This window comes from Pezoporus occidentalis, unplaced genomic scaffold (assembly GCF_034315485.1).
Source record: "Pezoporus occidentalis ecotype Australia unplaced genomic scaffold, CSIRO_AGI_Poc_V1 ctg204, whole genome shotgun sequence".
Taxonomy (NCBI): domain Eukaryota; kingdom Metazoa; phylum Chordata; class Aves; order Psittaciformes; family Psittacidae; genus Pezoporus; species Pezoporus occidentalis.
Genome location: NW_026913900.1, coordinates 760,589 through 779,966, shown reverse-complemented (window position 1 = coordinate 779,966; position 19,378 = coordinate 760,589). Strand labels below are relative to the sequence as shown.

Below are 19,378 nucleotides of genomic sequence, written 5' to 3'. Positions count from 1 at the left end.
TTTGCCTTTAATCAGGCTGTGCCAATGTGCACATTAATTTAAGCCCCAGTTATGAAGAGGAGATATATTAACATACAGAATAGTCATTGCCAGAAAAATACACAAAAAAAAAAGGTGTGAGAGAAAGACCTATATGCTACAGAAACTCTTGGTTCATACTTTTCCTCTAATTACCAACTCAGTGAGTGCCCCTTTGTTTTTCAGGTCACTCCCCAATTATATATTACATGTCTCTTTGTTCCAGAACCTTTAATTCTTTTCCAGTGTTGCAGAATTAAACGGACAGGGTTCTTAATCTTGTCTCTACAAAGAACTTGTTGTAATTGCAATGAATGCTTTCATTTTGCTGGTGTCTGAAATACGATTTGCAGGGGAAGGGGGAGTGCGGGTTGATGCTAGTCCCATCATTAATAACATTCTTGCAGGGATTGTAGTGGTGGGAGTAAAAAAACCCAAAGCTTTTATATAATAACAAGCATGTGCCTGCACGTGAACTGTTCCTTTAAGAAGCCTTGGGCTAGCGGAAGAAGGGGGATCTGGAGAAAAGGCAGCCCTACAGCTGTAACATAGGGCAGAGGTTAAATCTGTTGCCATTTTTATTGCAAGTATGGTCACTGCATACTCTCTCCCTGAAGGCTTCACTGAATTAGAGGTGTTTGCCATCGGCACTGCCCTGCTGGTAGAAGGTAAGCTCGGTGCAAGACATCATCAGGAATAAGGTTTTTACCCTAATTACTCCTGGTGGGAGGGGGAAAGAAAACTGAAGCAAACAGCAGCATCTGTGGTACATTCACCAGTGGTGGTTACTGCTGCTATGTCACCGGTATTTCTTGTGAGTAAATCAGGGTGAACTGCAAGCTGTTTGCACTGAAGATCCCTGTGGCAGTGAAGTTCCTGCTACATAGCTTTCTTATCAAGAATTTGGGATGCAGGATTTTGTTGTTGACTTTTAAAGGCAATTTTATCCTACGGGGAACAACATTGGAATGACCAAAAATCTCTCAATAAAATTGGGCTTCTTGCTTTGTGGGCTGTGATAGTTGTTTCAGAATCAAAGATGATAGGTCCAAAATAACCTGTTAACTGTTAGCATACATACAAATTGCATTGGTAGTGCTGCAAGTAATGGCTCTTGGATAACAGTAAAAGCCAGAAATATACTTGGGCAACATTCAAGAGCTCTCATGGCATTACGAAGCAAAAGTTGGGATAGGAGACCATATTCGTTTAGGTGAGCTAATGTGGGCTTTTCTTAAGGCATGTGCCACTTCACTGAGAGACTGCAGCAAAACTGTGAATTTGTATCTACCTGGTAGCTAGTGAAGGACAGGTGTGTAGCTGGGATTATTAGGTGTAAGTCAGCGGCATCTCTTCTGAGCTACATCCCAGTCAGGGCCTGGGACTCCATCCCTGCATAGTGCTGCTCAGCTGGGGAAACAGGGATTGTGAAGCCCAACAGTAGAGGGGGAGAAGGTGTAAGCACCATCAGAATGGGATAAATGCTCATCAGCTCACCCCATGAATGTGGAGCATGGGAGAAAGGAGAATGCTCTCCCTTTCCTTGCAGGTGAGCTCAGCTGGAAGGCAGCATCATGTCTGCCTGCAAAGGAAAGCTGTAAGAACTGTGTCAGAAACTCTTCCGTGGGAGAGAGAGAGAGAAGAAAAACCTTTTCCTTCTATCCTAAACAGAGTTCAGGGCTAAACTGGGCCACGAGCATTAAGCCATCTTCAGTGCCTGGCAGGGCCTGGTGTTACTTTGCACTTCATTACTGAGGGGTGAGAAGCGGCAGGAGGACGAGTACGCCGCCGGGTGCTGGCAGAGCCTGACAGCAGGGGTCTTGCTGGGGAACGGCTGGCTGCAACACCACAGACCTGCCAGCCCTCACCTGCCCATGCCCAGGGGGCTGCAGCCAGCCGGGGACCTTCTCTGCTGTTGAAGTCCAAGCAGAGTACCTGCTGGTGACCCTCACCTAAACTAGATGTCATCTAGTACATTTGTGCTTTACTAAACACAAGTATTTTCTGTAGGGTTTAGGCAGAATGTGCACAGTGGATTGGCAGTAGAACTTTATCTTTTCCATCTGACTTGGAAGATCTAACTAAATAATTAAAGATTCATCCACTTTCTCAAGGCTCTGAGAGAAACCAATGAAGACAGCCTTCCAGTATCTGAAGGGGGGCTATAGGGATGCTGGGGATGGACTCTTCATTCAGGAGTGTACTGACAGGACAAGGGGTAATGAGTTAAAACTTAAACAGGGGAAGTTTAGATTGGATATAAGAAAGAAATTCTTTACTGTAAGGGTGGTGAGGCACTGGAATGGGTTGCCCAAGGAAGTTCTTAATGCTCCATTCCTGGCGGTGTGCAAGGCCAGGCTGGACAGAGCCTTGGTTGACATGGCTTAGTGTGAGGTGTCCTGCCCATGGCAGAGGATTGGAATGTGATGATCTTAAGGTCCTTTCCAACCCTAACTATTCTATGATTCTATGATTCTACGACCTTCTTTCTGTGGCAGCTTCTGAGTGCAGTTTGCAAAAAAGTCCTGTGGAAGAACTGAAACTTGCATTCGCTTTATTAGCTGGACACATTTGTTGTCCTAAAAATGAACATATATATTTTTAACTGAGTTCTCTATTTGTACACTCATGCTGGCCTTCAAGAAAGCAGAGTGGGTTGAAGCCTGGAGCTTCCAAAAACTGGGGAAAGATAGAAGAAAGCTGATCTGTTAGTAACTCTTTTTCTACTACTCTAAATAAGGTCACAACATACCTCTCCTAAAGGCTTCACTGCGTTTGGGAGAGTTGGCAGCAGTTTTACCCTGTGGATGGGGGGTAAGCTGGCAGGGAAGAAATAATAACAGCAGATCTCAAATGGCTTCAAGTATTTCTCCTGGAAATATTTTGTTGTATGTTATGTAACGAAAGGCGCACATCAGCTGTTACTATGGTTATGCCATCAGCCATTAATGCAATTAAGGTAGGAGCAGGATTTCTGACTGACAAAATCATCCATCTTATGTAGCTGCAGAATTAAGACAATGAGCATAAGTAACTACACTGCAGAATTAGGGGATATGGGTTTTCTCTGTGCTACATCATTTCTCTTTCCAAGAAGAACACAAAAAGACATACTGCCTCTTATCTAACTGAGATCTGGGATGTTGAGTCAGAGCCTCATCAGAGCTAAAACAATTCGGGTAATTCATCTTGAAAAGGACATTAAAGGACAAAGCCTGAGTTTAAACCAGTGAAGAACAGATTTCAGAGTGGCACAGCTCTCTGCTGGGTGAATAGCCAGAGCTGCTCGGATGCTCCTCTCTGAGGACTAACATTAACTTATTTTTTAAATCTACCAGTGACTGCTTTTTATAATTAGATTATTCCTTTCCATGTATAGTCTATTGACGAAGGGCAGTAATAAGATTGAGCTGGTGTGATACAAGCACTGTCTAGGCTAACCTTAGACAGAAGCCCAGAGGTAAACAGGCTGACTGAAACACAGCTGAGGGGTTTAAACACAAAAGAATGGTACAAACAATATTAAATACAGCCCATTTCTTTACCAAAGACAGGCTTGGGAATGTGTGCACCAGCAGCATGTGCTGGCTGTCTGCCCTTCTGCATATCCCTCACTCTGACCCATGTGTCCCTGGATGGAGCCCAACAACCAGGTTTCTCTATTAAAACAAAAGGTAGAATACAAATAAGATTAAAGCACTTCTGCTCTGCATGACTAGATATACCCCCAGTGCAGTACGAAGCACTGACTTCAGCTGTCATCTATGACAGTCTCTGTAACTTGCGTGAAGACTGTGACTACTGTCTATATATACTGTCTATATACATTCCCTGTACATAACTTTCCATGGTAATTACTGTTCTCTCATTAAAGAAAACAGCAGTATCATTATAGATATTTCCCAGTTCCAGTTGAATCACGCAAAACAATTCTGTGTTTCAGCCCTGCTTGGCTTCTGTCTGAATGGCTTGACAATTATTTCTTTCCGAAAAATCAAAGAACTCCGAACACCCAGCAATCTGCTGATTCTCAGCATTGCACTGGCCGATTGTGGGATCTGCATCAACGCATTCATCGCTGCCTTTTCCAGCTTCCTAAGGTATCTTCTTCTTCCTAAAGAAGATAACGCAAAATTAACAGCTTAAGTCCTAAGAGGTCAAATTAATACAAATTATTCTCTAGCATACCATCTAACCAACTTTTTCATTCTTTCTATTTAAAACCACGAAGTGAAACGCTATATAGGTCTACCAAGCAAGAAAAACACAGACTTTACTGCATATAATCACTTGCAGATTATAAAGCTGATTATAAAAGACATTTAATCAGGCAGCTTTATGAGTGGTTATAGTAGAAGCTGCTTGAATATCGAAATAGTAGTACATTTTAATTTGACTAAGCCTCTAGATCAACCCCAAATTTATTTTTAAGTCTTTCTGGGTTTTTGATGAACCTTTCCATTAAAGCACTTATTTGAGAAATTTGCAGAAAATGAAAATGCCAACCTTTAGCAGGGAGTTTACATCAGTTGTGACACATTTGATTTTCCACATTTTCACACATGTCAATCATTTAATCAAAGGACAGAAACAATATCAAGCATTTCAGTGAATAATTACAACAAACAAATCACATGCAAGCCATACTCAAAAAAAAACCAAAAACCCTATAAAATAGCTGATGAATAATTCTGCCTTACTACCATATTTTTAAACCCTGGAAATACTTCTAACAGAGAACAGAAATATATTTCAAGACTTAATGTGACCATTTTATCCTCCCTTAATGAATATAAAAACATTTTTGCAAATTAGGAATTCAATAATAAGCTCCAGTGAGGCCTTATTCAACATTATTTTGCTTCCTGTATAGGTCACTCTTGTTCAGACACTTGTGTCTCACTGGAGTCAATAAAATGACTTTACTGAGCTGTAGCTGAGAAGCTAAGGTCGATATATCAAAATAAACTTGGTTTTAACAACTGCAGGACCTTTTCTCTTAAATGGGTGCAGAAGTTTCCCAGATTCCCAGGCATTCAGCAGTCTCCTGTTCAACGGGACTTTCAGAAATAGTCTCCCAATGAATTATACCGCTGTTCTGTAAACACATGACAAAGTAGTTTGCTGTGTACTTCTACCTCACAGTCAGCTTTATGAGCATAACAGTCAGGTTAGATGAGGAGAGAAAGAAGAAAAGCCATGGCTTCTTGCCATGGCTGACCAGGGTGTTAGGATGACCAGCACATGTCAGCGGATGTGACATGAGATTACCACATGGTTATTCTCATTTTATGTCTACAAAGACATTTGGAGGCCACAGACTTGCTATTAGGAATATTTTTATTCATTGTGAGCTTTTGTACTGTGTTGCTTGGTGAACACTGGCTTTCCAAACGGTTATTACTCACTTGCTATATTCACATGTTGACAAATTGGCTGCTCCCAGTGGGTGCAAATTTTGAAGATACGGATAATTGGATGAAATGAAGGTTTCAAATCAAAAAAAACAACTTTCCAATCCATAAATTAAGGGTTTATTTTCTTTTACATATTAAGAGTTAAAATAGCTGTGGTACTATATCAGGCCTCACAGCAAGAGAAAGGATGGCAAATACCTAAAGGCAACCACAGGAACATTTTTGTCAATGTTTCTCAGACTTAGAAAACATGACAAAGGCTATCATCATTTTACCCTTGCAATTAATACGTTTCCAAAGATATCTTCACCTTTTTCTTACATACTTCTTGTTTGTTGGCAGATACTGGCCCTATGGCTCTGAAGGCTGTCAGATCCATGGATTCCAGGGTTTCTTGACAGCACTAGCCAGCATTAGCTCCAGCGCTGCAGTTGCCTGGGACCGGTATCATCACTACTGTACAAGTAAGGGATACAATTTACCTAGTAACCTTACTTGCTATAAGGCAGCTTGCTTAGATTTCAGAGAATCAAAGCAAGCACATATTTATTATCTGTGTATCTTATATGTAAGTTTATTTATCTTGTACACCAGAGACAGAGCAAATACAATCTGTCCAAAGGACCTCTTCCCACAGAGTGGGGACTAACCAACCACCTTCAGGACATATTTCCTCTTCCACATCACATCCAAATTGTGACCCTTTTGCCATGATCTCACTTTCCCTGTAGGTAATCTTCAAAACAAAATCCAAACCAAAATACAACTCATCATATTGAAAAAAATTTACGCACCTTCGGCTCCCATCCAACACCCCGCTGTGTACCAAACAGATCTTCATGCCCATGCAGGGCTTCCTAATTACAGATAAATTTGGTGCAGCTAGAGAGCTGCCTCTCCAGAGACAGCAGCTGGAACATAGCCCACGGCAAAGCACTTCTGCAGAGATACAATCTTGCAGGCAGAGCTCAGCAGCTCCATTGTGTGACAAACAAGCACTTTGGGGTACAAGAGCCATTGGTGAGGTCTGTGCTGTATTCTAGATTCCCTTATGAAGACTGGAACTTCATATATTTGTTCCCAAGCAAGGAAAAAATTATCTGCAAGTTTCAATAAAAGTGGCAGAGCTATTTTTAAATACTAATAAGAGGAGGAAATGTTATTTTTCTTGTCTTAGTGAAGGCCATTCTTTGTTGTTTTTTTTTCTTGCAATATAGTTTTTAACTAGCTCTGACACCTTTGCTGGGTTTAATGGAAATCCAATTTTAGACAGGGAGATCAACCCAGGAAAATAAATTTGACATTTTCTATGGACTTATGAAAGCATATTTTTAATTTAGGTGAGAGTTTGAAAAGATTGGCAGATATGTGGATTTATAGAGATAGATATGCTCTATCACAGAAATTCCTCCCAGACTTTGGCAGTACTGCATTCACATAACATGAGTGGAAATTCCTGCTGAATTAGGAATTCAACAGGTTTTGGTGCCTGTACAGTCTGCTGAAAGTCCAGATGTCCTCCAGCCACCACTGTGGATGGGGCGAACAGGGGAACAACTGTATTCTCTTAGCACAGAAGTCAGGAAGCACAGCAAGGAGCTTTATCATCTGCTGTAAAACAAAACAGCATCCTTGTAAGCACTGGAACTTGCAAAACCTGCTTTCTTGCAAACATGGTGCACAGGGATGATATTCACCTTTGTCTAATAAGATAGATTTGCGCTGACTGCTTGTCCTGGTTCCAGCTATAACAGCAGCTATGGGTGCTTTCCTGTGGCATCACCTCTTCCCAAACACTAACTTTCACAGTAAATGCAGCAGCTTGGTACCTGTCAGTTCCCACTTCTCTCTCCAGTATAATTCTAAGTAGCCAATGTTTTCAAAAGTGATCAGGAAAGGACTGAGAGACCAACACAAAGTGTACAATCTCACAGCCCTCATTAGGAAAATGGGAAAATACATGATGTGAAATACAAGCTTATTCTGAAAGGACATCCTAGCACTCTGTAATGCTAGAAATGCCCTAATTCACATTATAAAGTAACTTTGGCAGTCATGTGGGAGCTCTGGCACCTGGGAAAAATTGGTGAGGTTCTCCCATCTGCAGCTTTCATATCTCCTGCTAAAGCCAGGCTTTTTCCAGAGGAATGAGGAGTCCAGAGCACCTAATGTGACCACACCATTCCCTAAACACTTGTGTCCTTTTGGCAATGTTGATAGACAAATGCAGCCCTCCTTTTATTGAGCTAAAGCACAAGCTGCTCAGACCGCTTCACAAAATATTTACTAAAGGAAAGTGTAAAAGCTGGCTGGGGAAGAAACTGCTGAGCTGCAGCGCTTCAGTCCCCTCCACCACTGGCATCCTCACAGCCTTTTAGGCACATCTTTCATACGATTAAAGCAGCAAGTGGTGAAACACAACCAGAGCAGACAACAAACATGTTCAGTGAAGATCCTGTTGCGGGTGGAAGGGTTGCCAACTTTTTGTTCTGCAGCTTTTGTCAAGAATTTTTCTCTTTTCCTCAGGCAACAAAATGTTGTGGAGTTTGTTTTTTTTTTTATGTCCAAAGGCCCCAGATAATGCAGGCAGTAAGCTAAATCCATACTAACACCCTCTGGACCCTAAATGTGTTTGGAGCCAGAATAGGAGCATCTGTATTTTACAAGAGAGAGCCTGAAAATAAGCGTGTCCTTGGAAAGACATTTTAGTCTCTGCAACATTGGCTTTAATGCTTTTATGTCATGCCCTCCTCCAGTCAAGAGCATACTCCATTAAGAGCACAGGCAGAGAGACCCTAAGGGCACAAGCTTCTTTACTTTGCTCAAATTGTTACTTACTGATGGCCAAACATTGCTCCTGTTAGTGAATACTTTGAACAACAAAACAAAATAAAAACCAAAAAAGCCCTCAAGACCCAGAAGGTTTTAAAAGCTCATGCTCTGTGGCTATTCCAGTAAAACCAGCCACTTCTGGTTTCATCCTTCACATGTTGATTGAGAGCAAGATTAAATCATATTTCATAGATCTGATATCCCAAGGCTCCAGGCTATGTGTGTTCTCAATCCATACATTAAACTCCTGCTGACACTGGTGTGAGTTTTCATGCCTGTACAGAAGGCACAAAATATCTCTGCCTAAAAAACAAAGCTACCAACTATTTATCTCCATTCCCTGGGAACTGGTCCTCTTTCCAGACTAAATTACATCAATGTTTTTGTCATGCCCTAACAGTTTCTCAATAAACCCTTTCTTGTGACATTCCTCTGCTTGACACTTGATTATGCACTATCCATATTTCTGAGGAAGACAGAGCTGATGAGAGTGTGAGATTACTAAAATGGTGAGAAAAAAATGGGACTTCTCAGCCATTCTGGAGTCTAATAACAGAAAAATGTTCACCAACATCCTGAAAACTAACCAATTTTTTTAATTAGTTTGATTTGAAAGTCAGTACAACCCTTGGTGATGTAGTGCTAGGCTTTAAAGTGTATTGATAACTAGACTTGTCATGCATAAGAGAAGAGGTTGGTATTGATTGGCATATGGAAGAAAATTATATGACCACCACACATGACAGACATACTAGAGTTTCAAGACGTTTTACTCTCCTCCCCCTTTCTTTATTCCTCCCAGGCAATCCTTCAGGGAAACTCTTTTCATCCCGTAAATATGGCTTTGGGATGTATGGGGCTACTTTCACAGCAAGGAGGGAAAAAACTGCATAAATTTGTAGTCTGAAAGTCTCTACAAGAGGGGAAAAGGCAGGGGAGTCTGAAGGGTTTGAATGTCAACCACTAGAAAGATGGGGAAAGAGATAATTGCATTTCAAAATCTGATCATTAGGGGTGGAAGGGAAAAAACAGAATCGGTTTTATGTTAGTGCCTGTCAGCAAAGTAGGGAAGGGCAAACTCTGAGGAAGCTGTCTACCAACAGCCAAGCATTCAAGAAAGAAGATGACATTTTATATCACGATATTTTATTTCATTCTGACATTGTATATAGATAACATTGTCAGTTGTCCCTCCCTGGCCACTGAAATGAGGAAAACATCCTGGATAACATTCTTAATGTAGTAAGGGAGGAAGGAAGCATCAGCATGGGAGGTCTCACTGGAGCAGCGATCAGGCAGGCTGGTGGACAGTGACCTGAAAGCAGGCAGACACCTACCACGGAGACATCTTTGCTGAAGGCATTTCAACCTAACTCGTAGCTCATTTTAGCGAGAAGGTAGCATTCTGCCATCAGCAGCTTGCGGAGAGGGGAAGGATCCTGGTCGGGTTTTTTTCCTTTCCTAACCACAGCATACAGATACAGTTTTAAAAGAAAAGACAAAAAAAAAAACAAAACCTCTATCAGATTTTACACTTGCATTTAAGAATTAGGGAAAATGGAAAATCTGAAGTGATTTATGTCAGTACTTTTCTCACTATTACAAAAGAAAATACGAACAAAATCAGCAGGGATTTCACAGCAGCATTTAATTTCAAGTAGAATTGTGGTGACTTTTATCTAATCCTTAACATTCAACGAAATCTAGGTTGTTATATCAGTATTCAAAGATTAGCAAACTGCCATTTGCTCCAATTGCAGCTGTCAGATCTGTCAAATTAGGATCAAGTGCTTACCTCCTGTCACACATACTGCAGCCACCCTGCCACATTTCCCTCATCTAGTGTTCTACCTGCATCAGTTTTCCCTGACAAAATGCCAATGTTTATACAGCTCTTGCATTTCCACTGAAGCAGGAGATAATTGCCAAGACAGCTCTGTGATCATGGGGAACCACAGCAAAAAAATCAATGGAGTAAAAAAAATACCTTTATTAGGTTTTTTAAAGAGCTCTTTCTAATGCTATGCACAAAAGAAGCTATTATGCAGTGCAGCTTTCTTATTCCTACAAAAAACTGAATGATTGTGGACACCAGTGACTAGTGCTTCTCACACTGCAGATGAAGTAGGCACCAATACCTGTTTTACTTATGACTGATACATATTTTCCCTTGTAAGATACTCAGATATTTTCGTCTTTGACAAACTTTGCCAATTTTAAGTGATGCATACCTGAAAGTCAGGTACAAGCCATACTGTTCTGAAATACACCAGCCATTATAATTTAACGATTTCCAAGAATGAGGAAAAAGGACTTCTCCCTTTATCCTAGAAAGCCCTTTAATCTTTCTGTTTGAGAGTTTCCTTTTGAATTCCAGCCTGAGATCTATAGCTGAAAGGTAGCCACTGTGTCAAAGATTTTTTTTTTCTCTTTCTGTGAAAACTGGCAAAATGTTAACCCATTTACAAATCTACCAAAAAAAAAAAAAAATTAAAATCTACATTTATAAATATCTCCACCAACTAGAGATGGAAAAATAGTTTATGATTATGTCACTAAAAACTGTCCAACATAATCAAAAGAATTAAGGTTCCATGCTCCATTTTAGCACTTCCTAAAATTTTAGATTTTGACATCACAGTTTTAAAATCATTAAATGGCAGAGGGGTTGTTTGTAAGAGTGAGCTCTTTCTGTTCCAAAGCAATTACAGAAGCTGTTTCAAATCCCCTGTATTAATAATTCACTGTATGGAAAAGAGAAGCTTCCCTCTTGCTTTACAAGGAGAGAAAGCCAAAATACAAGAGTGATTAGACTTAATAGGAGCAAACTGTCATCTCTGGGCCCTAATTAGGAATTCTACCCTTAAGCATAAGCTGAGGCCCATACATACACATTTAACTGAATTAGGATCTACACGGCTATTGCATTAAATTTTATCAGGTCAAAAAAAAGGCATTTAAGGTAAAGCAACGGCCTGCACTGCACAAAAACAACTGAACTGCTCTCGACTTGCTCCCTGTTGTCAGCCCTCTCCGAGGAGGGCATTTTTGCCAACTGAATGGAGCACAAGTCTTACTGTTCTTGTTCTGAAAGTATTTTTTTTTTTTGGATAAAACTAAAATAATGTCAGGTTTGTTTAATTTTACATTCATACACATTTAGCTACCTCTGATATGACATTAAATGTTTTCTGGAGGATCAGTGGACAGCTGATTTCACCAGGACTATTTCACCATAAATCTCACTTTGCAAAAGGCCAAATCCAGAAGAAAAAAATAGTTTTGTTAGTTCTGATTCTCTCCTTTTCTAATGTCCAAAATTGGACTCCTTCAGCATGAGGAGGCAGAACATATGAACTTTGCCCTAGAGATAAGCTTCCCAAATGCAGGGTCTCAAGACATGAGCTTCCCAAATATAGGCTATCAAGACATGTCTGGTGGCAGACTTCATTACTGCACGGTGGTCTACATCTAATAAGAAAATGGTGTTACCTAATACCCATGGGAAAGTAACTAAAATTAACCTTTTCTTACAGTTTGTCATAGAGGAGGCACAAAAGTTAAAGCAAAAAATTAGGAAAACCAAGGGGAAAAAAGAAAGCAAATGGAAATTGGGAAGTGTCATCTCTCTGCGCTGTCACAGCCCTGCCAGGCATGTGGACCTCCCCAGCTACAACAGAAAGGGAACTGAAGCAGGGCACTGCCAGCCAAAAGCATAGAGAGCTTTCCCCTGGAGTGTCCCATGGGCTGCACTTTTCCTGTTAAGAAACTATACATAGAAATCTTCATTAAAGCCACTCTTGATAGAAAATATTTGAAAGCAGTTTCAGCAGCAGGCCTCACAACTTGCTGCCTGCATACAGCCCAGCTGGTAGCACAAGGGGCCAGAGGAAAGATGTGGCAGCAAGAGCCTGGGCACCGTGAAAGACCCTAAAGGTGGTGGGAACCCATGGGGCAAGAGCTTCTCCTGCAAGGTGAGAGGAGGGAAGGTGAGATTCCCACCAGCCACTCCATGCACGCATGCAGGCAGCTGGATCAGCTGCTCTCTGTCACCTGCAGGCTGCCTTCAGCATGCTACCAACACAGTCCCAGCAGTTGAGGGCAAATTTTGTCAATGCAAGGATCTTTCCCTTACATGGAAATATACGTGAGGTGCCGACATGTGGCTATGACCTACTGGCACTGGAGTGCCTCAGTCAGAGCTCATCATGTTTCAAGACTATAATATTGGAGTAGTCCTTGAAGAGAGCAAAGTCTCTGCCACAAGATACCAAGAAAAACAATTGGTATTCACTATTTTAAGGAATTTCTGAGGAAAATAATCCGAAAGACACCACGCAAAAGCAAGCAACAAGATTTAGTTTGTCTTTCTCAGACTACCAGGGGGGCTTACCACTTACAAAATTGTATTTCCAAAGCAATAAAGCTACTTTTGCACGAACTTGGTTTAAAAGAAACACAATTCAGATCCAGGTTTCAGTGCAGCTGCTTATGGTAATGCCTTTAAAATGTAACTAGACTGTGTAAAACACAAAACAGACCTGACAGATTATGTAATAAGTCCTGACTGAATTTCAAGCTACGCTTGTGTAAAGCAAAGCTACAAGAACCACTATGCAGAACACAAATGGACAAATGAACAAATGGAAATGGAAACCTTGCATGAGTGACAATTCTAACGTGCTCGTTTGAGCATACACCAAAATATGATGCAGGTCTGAAAGGTACAACTTAGGCTACACTGCTTCTTTGAACTGGGAGATTAAGGATCATTACAAGTTACTAAAAAGTTTTACTCATATTTCTAGTTCTCTGAATCAAAAGCTACCCTTTTTCTTTCATCTCTGTCATTCTAGAGTCCTCTTACGTCAGTACTAGAAAACAGTATTTGAGCCCTTGTAGCCACATTGTATCTTTTATGCAGGAATCATATAAAAGACAGACATTAGTCCTTACTAATCATTCTTCACTAGCAATTATTAAAAATAATGTTTTAAATTATGAAAAAAATCAGAATATTTATTGGTAACTGCCATAGTAAAATATATAGTAAAAAGGATTTATTTTACTGTTTCCTTGGTATTTAAACTGCAATGCGTACACCTGTTTTTTCCCATAACTAATTTTTGAATGCCTGTACCAAACCATTTTTCCAGGTTGATTTTTTAGTGCAATTCAAACCAATTCTTCTCCCTGAAGAACCTCTGTAAGAAGAAGAGCGGCAGAGGTAGAATCAGCATTCCTGTAATGTAACACATGTACCTTATCATCCTTCTTTAAAACACACAAGGACAGTAAAACACAAAACAGCTACTGCAGAGTTTGCAGTCCTTCCTGGAGTTGCTGCCTTATGGGATGCTGTCCATTCACAAGTCAGCCACATCCAATCCCATGACAGGGCCTCTCACACATCCCACCTCCAATCCTTCTCCTTTCTGAGAACAGTTAGAACGGGCCTAAATCTTCCTGGCCTGCTGTCATAATGCTGCTGTTAAGAGCAGACAAAAAGATGGCTTCCCAACCTCAGTGAAAATTACGTCATTACTTCTCCCTAATGACAGATTTGATTAGAAAGTAGTAATGGGAAAAGTCGCCATGCTCCTTGCTGGTGCAGCTGGCGTCATGGGCTGTTCAGCATGGGCATGATTACAGATGTGAGCCTCAATAACAAAATTATCTAAGCCTTTTTGGACGCAAGCAGTGAGGCTAATACAATATCCTGCAGCAGCAGGGAAGCCTGCCTGCTTTCTCCATGAAGAAATACTTCTTGTGTCTTCTGAAGTTTCCAGTCTTTCATTTCATTCATTGACCTATTCCCATGGGATTTTATGGAACTAGATGAGATAGGCACAAGTGATTTTTTTTATTATTATATAATTACTTTATTATAAAATTACTAATATTGAGCTTCACATTTCCTGTTCCAGGCTAAGTAATGATGTTAAGGGCAAAATAATTTGACCAACAGTATTTTTAGAACAAGATCTTTTATCAGGTTGTGTATATATATTCGTATATATATTGATGAGCAGCAATTTTAGAACAGGGTACATTTAATATCCACGCATGCCCTGCACTCCTGGCAGGGGAGAAAGGAAGTAGGCAGAGGCTGGAGAGCGTGTGCAGAATCAAATTTCTGATCTGACCCACACCGTGCAGCAGTACTTTAGTTCTTCAAACAGTATTTATTGTATCGCCCTGGTCATTCTGGTCTCCACCTCATCTGAATCTTTAAAACACGCCCCCAGAATACAAGAATATAACGTTTGTAACAGCAATACGGTACAAAGCTGAGCAGCAATACAACATTTGTCTAAGTAAAGCAATCAAAGGGGAAGTACAATTTGCTGTTTCCTAAAGTCTAAAATCTCCCTTCATATTCTGGGTTGATTTCTTCATACTCAGGTCAGCTTCAGGCTACAAAACACAGACAACTGTTTGTTGGCAGTTGGCACTTGGCTCTGGCCCCACAGAGCTGGACATTTTTTGCCAGTGGTTTAATTCCAGGCACGGAGACCCCCTTTTCTCTTCCCACAGGGAGCAAGCTGCAGTGGAGCACGGCCATCTCCATGGTGGTGTTTTCATGGCTGTTTGCTGCCTTTTGGTCCATGATGCCCCTGCTGGGGTGGGGGGAATACGACTACGAACCCCTCCGAACCTGCTGCACCCTGGACTACAGCAAAGGGGACAGGTGAGGGCCAGGGACAGTTGCTATGGGAAGGAGGGATGTGGCTGCCATCCCCTGGGGTGGCCTTGGCAGCACACCAAATCCCACAGCTGTCCCTTAACACTGCTGCTGGGGCAATCGCCCTCCTTGCTAGGGCAAGGCAGGCATAATCGGAGGCTGCCTTGACACACATGGTGGCATGCAGGAACATCTAAAGTCAGCTTTTGCTGTGCTCAGGTTTCTGCTACACCCTTGTTCAGCTGTAAGCTGCATATGTTCTGAGTTTAAGAATTAAAACTGTTTTGGAATGGTTCTGGTTTTATGCAGTCCAGCACAGATGTCTGAGTAGGGATGCTTGGGTTTACAAACCAAACATCCATTGTGATTTTCTACAATGCAGGCCGTCCCGCACATAACAGCATGGCACAACTTAACCAGCCTCCAGCAAATGCTGCACCTATAGTATGTTGACAAAAGTGGTTTGGGCAATTAAAAATAGAAAAAACAAACAACTAAATATTTACAGCAAGTTTACAGAGATGCCTAGAGAGGAATTAACAACCTTTTTTTTTTTCCTCCTCACCCTTTCCAGAAACTACATCACATTCCTTTTCGCTTTGTCCATTTTCAATTTTGTGATCCCAGGCTTCATCATGCTGACAGCCTATCAGTCCATATTCCAGAAGTTCAAGAAAACTGGGCACTATAAGGTAAGAAAGCTTCCTCAGCCCTGTACCTACCTTGCCAAAATAGGGCTGCATCCACTAGAGACAAAGTCCTCGAAAAACAACTTTCTTCACAGACGCTTTGGCTTGGCGTCCTCTGTGCTAACCCCCCAGTGCTGTTACTTGAGTAGGAGAGTAGCACAACACAGATGGGGACACCCGAGAAGTTCGTGGAAACTCCATCCTTAGAGATCTTAAGATCTGACCAGCCAGCCGCATCTGTCCAGCCTAGCTCTTTAAAGACTTCCCCATCAAAGCTGGGGTCAGGCTAGTGACCCTGAGGATTCCCCTCCACCACCAAAGGTCCAGCTCTTGTCACAAAACAAACAGGCAGCACAGAGAATATTCACTAATAGCATATTTATATTTACCTAGAGAAACTGCTCAGGAAGGATCATTATTTCCTGCTTTGCTACAGGACATTAGCTTGTCACAGAGGAAGTCAGCCAGAACATCAGCACTGCAAGGAATCATGCAGACCCCTCCTGAGGGAAGAAGGACCTTCCTATGCATGCTGTATTTTCACTTGGCTGAGGAAATTCAGAAATCTTTATGAGCTGGAAACAAAGGAATTTCTATGGTGTGGTGGGTTTATGGGATTGTGATGTGATTATATGAGTTGTTCCCTTAGGTGCAGGCTCTACAGTCTGAGGCACTATGCAGAGCTGGCAGGCACAGCCTGACCCCTGCACTCAGTAAAGATGGTCACTTCTCAAAGGGGATGTTATACCAGCAAAGAGACAGACAGACTGGTTTGTAGCTGCCTGGAATTAATACACGTACCCTCTATGAGAAATACTTGAATACTTCTCAGCGTTTATTATTATAAGTCTACTGCCTTTTCTTCCAGTGTGTTTATGCAATAGTGTGCCATTTCTCTCCCACAGTATTCTCTAGCTGTGCAGACAAGTTACAATGCAGAAAATTTAAGGATTAAATTATCACTTCCCTATCATTAACATAAGATACATGGGAACAGCTGGCTGTGAACACCATGGATAAGGCCCTAGCATAAAGGACAGAAGAATCATACTACCACAACACAAATGCCACTACATGGATCTGTTGCACTGCCATAGTAGGTTTCACACAGTTTATTTGCCTGCAAGACCCTCTAAGAAGTCAGCAAAATGCCGTTCTTTTTTTACCTGTTTTCAAACTTCCACACTGCCCTTCCTCCTCAGCAGCAATGACCAGCCACGGCTTCTCTGTCTAGCACACTCATTCATCTAACTGATCTACCACAAGGTGCTTTTCACTTCTGCCCGAGAGCAGCTCTATCCCACACCCAACCCTCGGGAGCAGGGCTTTGGGGCTCACAGGCAGCCCATGATGCAGAGGGAGCTGCACTCCCCCTGACTTCGACAGCAAAGCAGCAATGATATCCATATCCTGCTGGCTGATCCTCTCCTGCTGCTGAGCACAAACCATGGTCTCCTAGGATCTGTTCTATCTGCTTGTTGCAGTGTGCAATTGTGAAATGCAAAGAAACGTATTGCTCTTGTTTTTCAGTTTAATACTGGTTTACCACTGAAGACGCTGGTCATTTGCTGGGGCCCTTATTGCCTTTTATGCTTCTACGCAGCAGTTGAAAATGTGACGTTCATTTCACCAAAATACCGCATGGTATGTCTGTGCCACCTAAGGGAATTCAAGCAGTGACATTTTGCTTGCTCTCCTCTCTCCATTCCTATGGAACAATGCCAATTTACTCACAAATTGGTTTAGTTGTTATAACATATATAAGTAGATTGTTTCCTTAAACATCATGTTCATCTACTTCTTTAAGTCAAAACAGCTAAGCACAGTGATATAACAGGCATTATAGTAATGCTTAGATCAAGCAACAATTTCGAAAGCCAGGGTTTTTTTCTTTAGCTCTCAAGGGTCTGTAGCCTGTGCTGCTTCCTGGTTCATAGGTGCTTTTTCTGTCCTTCCCAGAGTCAAGCACCAGCTCCATGTTTTTAATTTCGAAGAGAGTCTCTCATTCATTTTTCTAATACTTCTCTGTCCTCAGGGAAGCTACAATTGATCTCTGTTAACATTATGCCACCTCCTTTTTTTCCCTTTTTCCTACGAGTCCTGGCTCCAAAACTGACTCTGGGACCACATCAAACCTTTCAACTTTCATTCAGTCCCCAAGAATCAGCTCAGTTTCAGGTCACCAAATGCATGCCTGTACTTAGGAATTTAGTACCCCACATAAAATGTGTTAGAAGTATCAGCTCACTTACCCACCAAAAGGTGTCTGCAGCCCACCCTTCACTCCTCATAAGTGTTTGTATTCACTCTCAACTGAAATACACCAGTTTCAGGGAATGCTGATCTAAATTCTTTCTCCTGGAGACTATTTCCTGAGTAATGGCCTCCAACTGACCAAACTGCTTTTACCTGACATCTCTCTGGGAGTAGCAAACTACTGGCATTGGAGACAGGCATTTGTTTGGTAAAGGGAAACTGAGCCTAGGCTGAAACCAGCTCATTGGCTCCTTAGGGCATTTTCCTATTAACAAATATTGCGTCTCACTACAGATTCCTGCTGTTATTGCCAAGACTGTGCCTACGGTGGATGCCTTTATATATGCCTTGGGGAATGAGAACTACAGAGGAGGAATATGGCAGTTCCTCACAGGACAGAAGATTGAGAAAGCAGAAGTTGATAACAAAACTAAATAACCCATTACAGCACTGAGCAAGATTAATTCAAGTGCATCACTGAAAGCAAAACTATAGAGGAAACTGCATTCTCTGATGTGTACATGCAAAGGTGGTTCCACATTGGAAAGGCTGTGCATTGGCTACAAGCAACAAAGTACTAAAAGTAAGCCCTCCAGATAACTGTTCAAACCATCATGAGCTGCTTGTCAAACAAGCTGCCTTAAACCTATGTTGATTGTCATCAGTTTCATTTTATATGTCACTGCAAATAAACTACGTGCTGGAAAGCATTTTTTTTTCCTTTTACACTAAAATAAAAGCTCAGCAAATTAACTGAAGCAGGGTATTCATTTATCCAGTGAGACCTCCTCAAAGCAATCTGTACAGTTTGTCCATATGGCAATGTCTGGATTACTAAAAGATTAAAGGAATATCCAGTATTACACCACATGTCTGCATAAACAGCTTGTTCATTGAACAACACACTTTCAATGCACCCAAAATGGGAGTTCCCAAATTTTCAGGATGAATCTGCCATACTAATTCTATAAAAGTATTTTAGTGGGCATTTTAGCCCAGTAAGGAATATTAGCTTGGCTTCTACTCAAATGAATTAGTATGTGACATTCAGCTTTGCCACACACTAAACTGCATCAGATTTTGCAGCTGCTGCTTACAAGGAAAATCAACAAGCTCATACTCCATCATAAAAACATTCATCTTTTTATCAAACACTGAGCAAAAACTAAAGGCATGGACGGGTCCAATTCTGTTCTAAAAATGTCAGAATAATAAAAATTAACTTCATATCTGCCATTAAATTCCCCTGTGCTCTACATGAGCGAGAATAATCACTGAATCAGTTGTAACTAAAGAGTCTGAGCAATTAAAAAGCCATTAATTGTATAATTCACAGAATTCATATATATTTTTAACTATTAGAAATGTCCATTTTAAACATTTGTATTTGTGCATGTTGCTCACACTGCCTACAGGCTGAAAAGCTGTCAGTTGATATTGCCTGTTACTACAAGGTATGTCTCAGAATGACCTCTCTGCAA

The 19,378-nt window shown here is 41.3% G+C and overlaps 1 protein-coding gene across 2 annotated transcripts; it reads left to right on the top strand.

Annotated features, from left to right (window-relative positions):
• The first annotated feature begins 446 nt into the window (after positions 1–446).
• On the top strand, positions 447–18,760 carry RGR (retinal G protein coupled receptor). 2 transcript variants are annotated; one of them, XM_062618841.1, is made up of 7 exons: positions 453–686; positions 3,962–4,118; positions 5,778–5,899; positions 14,805–14,958; positions 15,527–15,644; positions 17,172–17,285; positions 18,192–18,760. In XM_062618841.1, exons 1-7 carry the CDS (start codon positions 608–610, stop codon positions 18,333–18,335), a joined length of 888 nt encoding a protein of 295 aa, XP_062474825.1. In that variant the 5' UTR covers positions 453–607; the 3' UTR covers positions 18,336–18,760. The 2 variants fall into 2 exon arrangements, with proteins under 2 accessions (XP_062474826.1, XP_062474825.1); XM_062618842.1 differs by lacking the exon at positions 17,172–17,285 and having other exon boundaries at positions 447–686.
• The last annotated feature ends 618 nt before the right edge of the window (positions 18,761–19,378 follow it).